Source organism: Salmo salar, chromosome ssa06 (genome assembly GCF_905237065.1).
Source record: "Salmo salar chromosome ssa06, Ssal_v3.1, whole genome shotgun sequence".
NCBI classification, from domain to species: Eukaryota; Metazoa; Chordata; class Actinopteri; order Salmoniformes; family Salmonidae; genus Salmo; species Salmo salar.
In genome coordinates this window covers 45,543,152-45,555,802 of record NC_059447.1, presented here as the reverse complement: position 1 = coordinate 45,555,802, position 12,651 = coordinate 45,543,152, and the positions used below count along the sequence as shown (strand labels likewise).

The 12,651-nt window shown below is 40.0% G+C and overlaps 1 protein-coding gene and 1 pseudogene across 1 annotated transcript; both read right to left on the bottom strand.

Moving 5' to 3' along the window:
- Positions 1–1,954: 1,954 nt before the first annotated feature.
- Positions 1,955–7,234, bottom strand: LOC123743328 (interferon alpha-9-like; annotated as a pseudogene).
- Positions 3,426–4,591, bottom strand: LOC106607529 (interferon alpha-2-like). The gene is made up of 5 exons (XM_014204560.2): positions 4,452–4,591; positions 4,269–4,355; positions 3,988–4,137; positions 3,638–3,730; positions 3,426–3,533 (listed from the first exon to the last, which is right to left on the bottom strand). Exons 1-5 carry the CDS (start codon positions 4,575–4,577, stop codon positions 3,426–3,428), a joined length of 564 nt encoding a protein of 187 aa, XP_014060035.1. The 5' UTR covers positions 4,578–4,591.
- Positions 7,235–12,651: the final 5,417 nt, after the last annotated feature.

Below are 12,651 nucleotides of genomic sequence, written 5' to 3'. Positions count from 1 at the left end.
ACAGACCGCTCTTTCCTCACCGCTTGACTCTGAGGTCGACTTCGTCACAGCTTGACCATGGTGTCGAGGAATTTTTAAAACTGCACCAGTTTGTAGCGAAGCTCCGCTCCCACGATCTCACATGCGCATGCGCTGTGTTCCTGGAGCGCAAACAATTACATGCATGTTTTCAGTCAACTCAACCACAACAGGTGCTGCGCCAACGCATCCGACGACACAAGAAACGGCGCTTGGAAGTTCCAAGTTTCAGCGAAATTCATCCGATTTGTGGTGATCTAGAACTTTTCCTCTGATTAATTTAGCCTATTTTCGAGTGCATTTGATATTGGATCCACCTTCTGTTTCAAGATGGTGTTCAGCTTGTTGAAATACGGTTCAGAGACCCTTTGCCTGAAGTAACTGACCCTCCATCTCCAGAGGATGCCCCAACACCACACACCACCTGAAGACAATATCAAATGGTTGTGAGTGAATTCGTTCCGTCTAAATTAAGAAAAGTACTGAAAATTTAAAAAAATATCGCTTAGATTAAATCACAAGTTAAAGACCTATGCCAATTATTGTCTGCCCCCAAAATATAACTTAGGCTACAACATGAGGGATCATACTTACGCATCCCTCCAATTTCTAAACTTAACTAGTTCACCTGTTTTTGAACAGGTTCAGTGTTTCTTTGTTCCATGTGACAGGAGTTAGGCTGTTAAATAACTGGGCCATTTATTCCAAAGCCTCTAATGCAACCACAGAGACGTCCTCGCCCTGTATAAAATAAAACAAGGTTTTAGGCATTAGGAAGTCTCATAAATTCTATGGTTAAACTTCCAATTTATAATTTTGAAATTGCAATAAAATCATACACTTTAGTTTATTCTATCCATATCTTGCTACATGATACATTTCAGTATCTTACCTGTGTGTTCTTGGAAACATGCTCTGGAAACATGCGCTCGACTTTTCTTTTAGACACAAAACTGTAAAATGTCCAACCTGAAATAAAGTCATATCAATATCAAAAAGTGAACTGTATTGGAATAGTATCCATAAATGAAACATTGTGGTACAGAGAGTTAAAGCATTGGTTACATAAAACGTCCTATAATACAATACAAATAAATGGAGGTCTAATAATGAGATATATTGAGCATCAAATTGTGCACACCAAATAGCGGACAGGTGCAAAAATGCGCACTAGTGCATAAACTGCGTCCACCCGCACTGATCGGATGCTGGTGTGTATAAGCAGAACAGAACAGAGTCAGGTAGATACTCAACCATTTCAAGGCTAGCATGAATATTTGAATATTTCGTCGTTCAGAGAGAAGAGCAGGCCTATAAGAATAAACCAATTTGCCAATGTGTTGTGATAACATTATCGTATGTAAATCAATTTTAAAATCCTCATGAGTTTAGTTCAACTACTCTCTTACCTCATCAGAACCCAAAATTAGAAATGTTCATGCCATTTTTTGATACCATGTAAATGTAAAAAAAAAAAAACACACACTGTATAGCTTCCAAATGTAGTTCAAACTAACCCATAACTTTTATCTCATAGATGGACATTCCTTTCATCCTTAGTTCTTTGACAATGGTTACTTTTCTCCAACCCCAATCCTCAGCTATTGAGAAAAATAGTGGTTCAGTGACCGCTTTGGTGTTGTTTGAACAGCAGATTGCTCCTTTAAAAAAGTCAGTCTATAAACAAACTAATGCATGAATGAATGAATGACTGAATATATAAATGAATTAATAAAAATGATGAGAGAATAATTATTTGATTTTATTGTAAAGGAATAAATACATAGCCTTCACATATAAATGTCAGTCAACCAATGTTTATAAATAAATCATTCATTCAGTAAATGTATGAGCTATCAATCTATAAACCGGGCTCAGAAACATGTCACATGTCTCCAATGATGATTATGTGGTTCTCCAACAGACCACTTCTTCCTCATGGCTTGACTCTGCTGTCGAGGAATTTCTTGAACTGCACCAGGTTGTCTCGAACCTCCAATCGCGTGATCTCCCGTGCGCATGCGCTGTGTTCCTGGAGAGCACAGAATATATATATACCAGACCCCGACCTACTGGCTCCCGGTCATCTATAAGTTTCTGTTAGGTAAAGCTCCGCCTTATCTCAGCTCACTGGTCACCATAACAACACCCATCCGTAGCACGCGCCCCAGCAGTTGAAGGCATTAACTTTAATCAAATCGCATTTTAATGGGAAAAAACATTAATTGCTACAGAATGTAGTAATTTTATGTCAAAACGCATATCAAATGAGATTTAGTTTTACTACAATGTAAAAACAATTTAAACTGAGCCATGTTGGTTTAAAAAGCTGACTCTTCCAAATGAAAAATGGATAACTTCGTTCGGAGCTGTTGTGTTGAACACTGTGCGATGTTTAACAGTGAGAGTGGCAGAATGGTGAACTTACTAAATGACTGAGAGTTTGACTGTGTGATATTAGGTTGCTTCTTGTGTAAATCTTTTCCGTCTGGATTTTAATGATTTGTATGTAGAGATAGCAAAAGCTCAGGTTGCCCAGCCCGGCGGAGATACAATCTTCGGCAAAATCATTCGCAAGAAGAATCCTGCAAAAATATTATTTGAAGATGACTGGTCATCCCCAAAACCAACACCTCATTTGGCCGCCTCTCCTTCCAGTTCTCTGCTGCCAGTGACTGGAACAAATTGCAAAAATCGCTGAATCTGGAGACTTATATTTCTCTCACTAACTTTAAACATCAGCTATTTGAGCAGCTAACGGATCCCGCCATTTGCACACACTGTATATAGACTTTCTTTTTTCTATTGTGTTATTGACTGTACGCTTGTTTATTCCATGTGTAAATCTGTGTTGTTGTTTGTGTCGCACTGCTTTGCTTTATCTTGGCCAGGTCGCAGTTGTAAATGAGAACTTGTGCTCAACTAGCTTTCCTGCATAAATAAAGGTGAAATAAAAAATTATGAACGTTTAAAAAACTCTGTGTTGTTGTTTTTGTCGCACTGCTTTGCTTTATCTTGGCCAGTTTGCAGTTGTAAATGATAACTTGTTCTCAACTGTCCTACACGGTTAAATAAAGGTGAAATAAAAAATAAATTCATTAAAACACACCGACAGACTTGGATACAGAATGAGCACTCAGATTAACAATATTTAAAAGAATATTTTTTTTATTAACTTAACATTTGATGAAGAGCAACAACAGGCACCATTTTCAAATAGATGAATAAATACTTTCAAAAATAGGCCTACATAAATGAATAATCTTGATAAATAAATAAATATATAAATAAATACATGTATAATATTGCTGTTGGACATTGCACATTGCATGATTGTAGAATAGAAGGCTTTTAAAATCAAGCACAATTCTAAAACACTTTAGTAAAAAACATCTGCAAGTTCAAATTCATGTTCTGTTGGACCACAGAAGGCTATCAGAGTTGTGTTTCAGGATGAATTCTAGAGTGTACAGGAGTTCTTTTCGAACCACTTCCCAGGCGCAGTAACTGAATTTCTGTGAAAATGAAAATAAACTGTTAGGGCAATGTAGGGTAATATTGTCCTATGTAGAGATATTATCAAAACAATGTGTCTATTTGTTTTCAACCTATATTCTACCTTTTCTTTTAGGACTGCTGCAATGTTCCCAAAGTACGTCTTCAGGCCCTGTGCCCTGATGGGATAATCACTTGTATCCACACTGCTCATCATCTGCCAGAAAGGAAGAAAGAGGCAGGCGATGAATAATAATTAAAATGTATCCATTATAGTGTATTTGCTTGCACCCTACTTTTTATTTTAGGACAGCCGCGATGCTCCTAAAGTATGTATTCAGCGCCTTTTCCCTGACTAGATAATCACGTGTATCCACACTCCCCATCATCTGACACAAGAAGAAAATAATTCAAACATCACCATACCAGACTTAAACAGTTAAGCTATCTGTATAGGCATAGGTAGGTACTCACACATTTGCTCTCTTCAATCTGACGGTAGACAATGTTCTGAAAATACTCCAACTTCTGTTGGTCCCACATTGTCGGCAGTTCGTCAGTTCCAAACAATGTGTCGATATTCTTCAATGTCTCATAAATAGCCTTAGCACCACTGCTGCTCAACTGAAAGGGACAACAACAAAAATATCAAATAACATACATGGCAGTTTAAAGTTTTCTACTTTCTGATCCTAACGGTTGCAAATACGCTTTCATGCTGTAAAGAACACTTGGATATGATCGCTTGCCCTTACCTGTGGCCCGCCGGAGGTTGCAAATGCCGTGGCTGGGAATTCCATGAAGACATTGTCCTGCAGGCACTCCATAGGAAAATGACCCCCCTGAAAGAAAGAGAAAACACATGTTTCACGTTGAGCTATTCAGTTAAACTTCGTTGGATAATACATCTCAAGTCTACAGTAATTTAAAAAATGTACCATGTCTCTCAGTAGGTTGTGGGTTGATCGCACCAGCTGTCCTTGTAGCTGGCAAGGCATGGGCATCGAGAAAACTTGCACGAGGCAGAGGAAGGCGCTCATCCAAATGATCATCTGAATTGCCATTTTTAGGGTAGTTAGATGATCTGCAGCAGATGGTCATTGTTAGTTGAATATAATCCTGAAAATAATTAATTAATTGAAGCCTTAAGCAGTGATCAAATGATAGCATGTTGTTGACTTACCTGTTGCCAGTATATTGCAAAAATCCTCCAGTCAGAATGTGGTTTGTGTTCTGATCCCATATCTGCGGATTAATTTAAATAGTGAGGATTGAAAGGATGTACAAAAAGTGAAAGGGTATCTCGCTAAATTAAGAGTTAAAATGAATGAATTTGGGAAAGTTTTGCCTAGTGAACCGCAAGACCGGATTTCTCTTTTCTTGTGCTCCACTTCCTTCTCATCATGTTTCGAGTTTTCCTTCGTAGGAGGCACATTGTCCTAAGTGGGTTTAAAAAATGTAACTCATAGGCTCAAACGTGAAGGAGAGAGAGAGAGAGAGAGAGAGAGAGAGAGAGAGAGAGAGAGAGAGAGAGAGAGAGAGAGAATATTGACCCCTTAACTTTACAATGAATGCTTTATAAACACCAATATTTAACTAATGGCACTTTTATGGACTAAGGGAAGGCCTACAATGTTTGTTTGTTAATCACAAAACTGCTGTTTGCTTGTTTGTTTGTTTCTCTCTCTCTCTCTCTCTCTCTCTCTCTCTCTCTCTCTCTCTCTCTCTCTCTCTCTCTCTCTCTCTCTCTCTCTCTCTCTCTCTCTCTCTCTCTCTCTCTCTCTCTCTCTCTCTCTCTCTCTCTCTCTCTCTCTCTCTCTCTCTCTCTCTCTCTCTCTCTCTCTCTCTCTCTCTCTCTCTCTCTCTCTCTCTCTCTCTCTCTCTCCCTCTCTCTCTCTCTCTCTCTCTCTCTCTCCCTCTCTCTCTCTGTGTGTCTGCGTGCGTGCGTGTGTCTGTGAGAGAGGGAGGGAGAGATGAGGATTTAATATGATCTCGTTCTGTTGGCATCTTCTGTCTTTAATCCCATTCATGTCTATACATTTGAATTAAAATGTTGATTATAACTGATATAGATAGAAATCAACCAGCATTTTATGACGTCTGTATCTGAATAGTCAGGCTAACATTAACATTTGACTATTTATTACTTACGAGAGACTAAATAAACCAATGTGCTAAGGTGTTGTGATAACATTATCGTAGGCAAATACCTAAATCCTAATTCCTAATAACACTACACTTCATCGTCTTGGATATGCTTTGTTAAAGGGGCATTTTCTGCTTTTGCCACATGCATAAATGAATGATAAACAGCCTACCTATTGATTCTTGAAGAATATATCACTTTTAAAGGCCTCATGAGCTCAGTCCAGCTGTCTTACCTCAACAGAACCCAAAATGTACTTTTTATGACATTGTTTGAAACAATATATATACATCTAACAAACACTTTACAACTCTAAAATGTAGTTGAAACTATTAAGTTGATCTCATGGATGGTCATTACTTTAATCAATAGATCTCTTACAGTGGTTACTTTTCTCGAACACCATCCCTCATCTATTTACCAGAATAGTGGCTGAGTGAATACTATGGTGTTGTTTTGAACTGTAGATTCCCTATAAACAAATGAATGCAGGAAAGACTGAATGGATGAATAAATGGATGACTGAATACATGAATGAATGGGAAAAACAATATGATAATAGATGCATGTATTACGTCATTTATAAATAAATACATAGCCTTCACATATAGATCAGTCAGTAAAAATATCATCCATCAATCTATTTGCCAGCCTCAGGGACATGTTACATGTCTCCAATGATGGTTATGTGGTTGTCCAACAGACCGCTCTTTCCTCACCGCTTGACTCTGAGGTCGACTTCGTCACAGCTTGACCATGGTGTCGAGGAATTTTTAAAACTGCACCAGTTTGTAGCGAAGCTCCGCTCCCACGATCTCACATGCGCATGCGCTGTCTTCCTGGAGCGCAAACAATTACATGCATGTTTTCAGTCAACTCAACCACAACAGGTGCTGCGCCAACGCATCCGACGACACAAGAAACGGCGCTTGGAAGTTCCAAGTTTCAGCGAAATTCATCCGATTTGTGGTGATCTAGAACTTGATATTGGATCCACCTTCTGTTTCAAGATGGTGTTCAGCTTGTTGAAATACGGTTCAGAGACCCTTTGCCTGAAGTAACTGACCCTCCATCTCTAGAGGATGCCCCAACACCACACCCGAGCTGTAGACAATATAAAATGGTGGTGAGTGAATTAGTTCCGTCTTAAGAAATATAACTTAGGCTACAACATGAAGGGTCATACTTACGCATCCCTCCAATTTCTTAACTAGTTCACCTGTTTTTGAACAGGTTCAGTGTTTCTTTGTTCCATGTGACAGGAGTCAGGCTGTTAAATAACTGGGCCATTTATTCTAAAGCCTCTAATGCAACCACTGAGACGTCCTCCTCCTGTATAAAAGAAAACAAGGTTTTAGGCATTAGGAAGTCTCATAAATTCTATGGTTAAACTTCCAATTTATCATTTTGAAATTGCAATAAAATCATACACTCTAGTTTATTCTATCCAAATCTTGCTACATGATACATTTCAGTATGTTACCTGTGTGTTCTTGTAAACATGCTCTGGAAACATGCGCTCGACATTTCTTTTAGACACAGAACTAGAAATTGTCCACCCTGAAATAAAGTCATATCAATATCAAAAAGTGAACTGTATTGGAATAGTATCCATAAATGAAACATTGGTGTACAGAGAGTGAAAGCATGGGTTATATAAAACGTCGTATAATAACATAAAATAAATGTAGGTCTAATAATTAGATATATTGAGCATCAAATTGTGCACACCAAATGGCGGACAGGTGCAAAAAAATGCGCACTAGTGCATAAACTGCGTCCACCCGCACTGATCAGAATCGGAGGTGTATGAGCAGAACAGAGTCAGGTAGATACTCAACCATTTCAATCTAGCATGAATATTTGAATATTTCGTCGTTCGGAGAGAAGAGCAGGCCTATAAGAATAAACCAATTTGCCAATGTGTTGTGATAACATTATCGTAGGTTTATTAGGAAATGACCTAAATCAGAATTCCTAATACTATAACATTTCACCATCATGGACATGCTACGTTAAAGGGGCAATTTCTAGGATTGCTACATCCATTTTTTGACTTGATACACAGGCTACCCAATGATTCTTGAAGAATATATCAATTTTAAAATCCTCATGAGTTTAGTTCAACTACTGTCTTACCTCATCAGAACCCCAAGTTACAAATATTTATGCCATTGTTTGATACCATGTAAATGTAAAAAAACACACTGTATAGCTTCCAAATGTAGTTCAAACTAACCCATAACTTTAATCTCATAGATGGACATTCCTTTCATCCTTAGTTCTTTGACAATGGTTACTTTTCTCCAACCCCAATCCTGAGATATTTAGAAAAATAGTGGTTCAGTGACCGCTTTGGTGTTGTTTGAACAGCAGATTGCTCCTTTAAAAACGTCAGTCTATAAACAAATGAATGAATGAAATGATGAATAACTGAATATATAAATGAATTAATAAAAATAATGAGAGAATAATTATTTGATTTTATTGTAAAGGAATAAATACATGGCCTTCACATATAAATGTCAGTCAACCAATGTTAATAAATAAATCATTCATTCAGTAAATGTATCAGCTATCAATCTATTAGCCGGGCTCAGAAACATGTCACATGTCTCCAATGATGATTATGTGGTTCTCCAACAGACCTCTTCTTCCTCATGGCTTGACTCTGCTGTCGAGGAATTTCTTGAACTGCACCAGGTTGTCGCGAACCTCCAATCGCGTGATCTCCCATGCGCATGTGCTGTGTTCCTGGATAGCACACAATGCATATATATATATTTTTCTCACTCAACTCAACCACAGCAGGTGCTGTGCCAACGCGTCCTATGACACCACAACGACGCTTGGAAGTTCCCAGTTTCATATGTGAATTGTGGCAGTGAAATGCATCCTATTTGTGGTGATGTAGAATTTGCTCAGATGAATTTATCCTCTATTCGAGAGCATTTGATATTAGACCCACACAGTGGCGACTGGTTTTCCGAGCGTGCCCCACCTGCTTAACCACAACAACAAAAAAGTAAACATTTGTTTAACCTTTTTTGTTGTTGCTTGTTTTACTTGTTTTTTTGGCATCAATAAGTTTCACATATCAGTTTGCATACAATGTAAAAAAACAACAACAATCATTCAGTTAATAAAGCTGCATACAAACATGGTGTCTTTTTTGCTTTCTTGAGTAAGACAAGTCATCATCGATTATTGTAAGAGCTTTCATTGTCTTCTTATATGCCCCGTTTTTTAATCATTCGGTTCTGGTTAGGTGTACAGGGAAAACCCTGTGAAGAATTCTCTTGATAAGCCCCCATTTTCAGTGGGTGATTCTTAATTATGCAATTTTTTTACCTTTATTTAACTAGGCAAGTCAGTTAAGAACAAATTCTTATTTTCAATGACAGCCTAGGAACAGTGGGTTAACTGCCTTGTTCAGGGGCAGAACGACAGATTTTAACCTTGTCAGCTCGGGGATTCGAACTTGCAACTTTTCGGTTACTAGTCCAACGCTCTAATCACTAGGCTACCCTGCCGAATCAGAAAAACTTAATGAAAGTGAACAGTTTTCATACCTGTCTATGCAAAGAATTACATTGGATTAATGCATTTCATGATAACAGTAAGCAATTATTCAGCAGGAAATATTGAATATCAAAAACAAATAAGTCTATAATATAATGGTGCAGGGCTCTGTCTTATTAAATGAGGGCCATGTTCAATATAACTATGTTCAAAGTGTGGACATTTCACACCACACTTGCAGATTCTGTGTAGGGTTAACCAAAAACGTTTTTTGAAGAACCATTGTTTCAATAGGTGTTTCACAGAGACCACATTTTCCTCACAGATTTCGTCTGTAGTTAATCAGGCACTGTAATTTGAAACATATGGCTGTTCAGCGTTTACATTGCACATCCTTGAAATAAAAATAGATGTCATTAATAGAGAGACTGATAGTGTTGAATGAAGTCTAAAGTTCGGCCATTTTACCTCACTGCTTGTATTTGTATGTGTTATGGATCCCCATTAGCAAGAGTAGGGGTAAAATGAAGGCAGGTCTGGTTGCTCCTCATTACACATCACGAACCAACAAATATGATTTAAATCAACAACATAGGAATCGCTACAAATCTTATTGTATGACCTGTTAAGCACTATATTAGGCCCAGCCTTTAGATCTTTTGGTTTTCCTAAATATGGCTCCTATATTGTGATCACAACGTCCGATGGATTTGGAAACTGCTTTTAAACACATTTCTGCAGTATTAGTAAAGATGTGATCAATACATGATGATGATTTCATTCCTGTGCTGTTTGTAACTACCCGGGTAGGTTGATTGATAACCTGAACCAGGTTCCAGGCACTAGTTACCAGTTTGAAGCTTTCTCTTGAGTGGGCAGTCTGATGAAAGCCAGTCAATATTTAAATTATCTAGAAAATATACCTCTCTATTGATATCACATACATTGTCAAGCATTTCATACAAGTTATCCAGATACTGACTGTTAGCACTTGGTGTTCTATAGCAGCTTCCCACCAGAATGGGCTTCATGTGAGGCAGATGAACCTGTAGCCATATTACTTCAACAGCATTGAACATGAGATCCTCTCTAAGCTTTACAGGAATGTGGTTCTGAATATTAACAGCCACACATCCACCTTTGGCATTTCTGTCATCTCTGTAGGTCTAATAACCATGTATTGCTATCACTGTGTCATCAAAGATATTATCTAAGTGAGTGTCAGAGAGTATCAGATTATGAATGTCCTCCGTTACAAGCAAATTATTGATTTCGGAAACCAAGTTTCTTATACTACAAAGTTAACGTGGGCTATTTGTAACACTTTTCTGTGATGCTTGATTGTTTTTCTTGCTTTACTGGGAAGCTTGGCAGAGGTAGACATGCTTGTGTTATGTATGTTAGTGCAGGGTGAGCTGCACACGGTTGACTTCCTGCTAGGGTACACCACCTCAGTGCTAACAGTAGAACTCTGGTACATAGGAATATTATTACTGCATACAATAGCTGTAGGATCATTCAGGGCAGTAAGAGGGACATACTTACATGTTGTCTTCCAATGCCCCTGAGATAATGTACATTTGCTGAAGCATTATGGCAACTCAGCAACAGAATGGTAGGGATTAAATGAGCTGGGCCTGGGTAAGTCAATTCACTGTGCACCTTTTTAGTCTATTCTGCTAATATTGCTCCTATTACGTTGTTGATTGTGGAACGCAGTTTCATAGATGGGTTGGAACCATAGAATTAGGAATTCTAATAATGTAATAGTATCTCCATGGTAGGAATGGAAGTTGTACAGGTGCTCAAAATACACTGTTCAACACAGGCCAGCCCTGTCCAGTGATAAAACACACTTCATTGAAAAAATGCATTTGAATATAACAACATTTTCAGAAGATACATTTTACTTGTTTTAATGGCTTTCCTCTATAGATTAGTAGGCTATAAGACTAATTCCATTCCTACCATGGAGATACTATGACGGATCACCAGCTCAAGCTGAACCTCGGCAAGACGGAGCTGCTCTTCCTCCCGGGGAAGGACTGCCCTTTCCATGATCTCGCCATCACGGTGGACAACTCCATTGTGTCCTCCTCCCAGAGTGCTAAGAGCATCTGCCTCTAACCCTAGGAAGCTCTTTGCCACCTTCTCCTCCCTCCTGAATCCTCCTCCCCCCCCCTCTCTGCGAATGACTTCGTCAACCATTTTGAAAAGAAGGTCGACGACATCCGATCCTCGTTTGTTAAGTCAAACGACACCGCTGGTCCTGCTCACACTGCCCTACCCTGTGCTTTGACCTCTTTCTCCCCTCTCTCTCCAGATGAAATCTCGCGTCTTGTGACGGCCGGCCGCCCAACAACCTGCCCGCTTGACCCTATCCCCTCCTCTCTTCTCCAGACCATTTCCGGAGACCTTCTCCCTTACCTCACCTCGCTCATCAACTCATCCTTGACCGCTGGCTACGTCCCTTCCGTCTTCAAGAGAGCGAGAGTTGCACCCCTTCTGAAAAAAACCTACACTCGATCCCTCCGATGTCAACAACTACAGACCAGTATATCTTCTTTCTTTTCTCTCCAAAACTCTTGAACGTGCCGTCCTTGGCCAGCTCTCTTGCTATCTCTCTCAGAATGACCTTCTTGATCCAAATCAGTCAGGTTTCAAGACTGGTCACTCAACTGAGACTGCTCTTCTCTTTGTCACGGAGGCTCTCCGCACTGCTAAAGCTAACTCTCTCTCCTCTGCTCTCATCCTTCTAGACCTATCTGCTGCCTTTGATACTGTGAACCACCAGATCCTCCTCTCCACCCTCTCCGAGTTGGGCATCTCCGGCGCGGCCCACGCTTGGATTGCGTCCTACCTGACAGGTCGCTCCTACCAGATGGCGTGGCGAGAATCTGTCTCCGCACCACGTGCTCTCACCACTGGTGTCCCCCAGGGCTCTGTTCTAGGCCCTCTCCTAGTCTCGCTATACACCAAGTCACTTGGCTCTGTCATATCCTCACATGGTCTCTCCTATCATTGCTATGCAGACGACACACAATTAATCTTCTCCTTTCCCCCTTCTGATAACCAGGTGGCGAATCGCATCTCTGCATGTCTGGCAGACATATCAGTGTGGATGACGGATTACCACCTCAAGCTGAACCTCGGCAAGACGGAGCTGCTTTTCCTCCCAGGGAAGGACAGCCCGTTCCATGATCTCGCCATCACGGTTGACAACTCCATTGTGTCCTCCTCCCAGAGTGCTAAGTACCTTGGCGTGACCCCGGACAACACCCTGTCGTTCTCCACTAACATCAAGGCGGTGGCCCTATCCTGTAGGTTCATGCTCTACAACATTCGCAGAGTACGACCCTGCCTTACACAGGAAGCGGCGCAGGTCCTAATCCAGGCACTTGTCATCTCCCGTCTGGGTTGCTGCAACTCCCTGTTGGCGGGGCTCCCTGCCTGTGCCATTGAACCCCTAC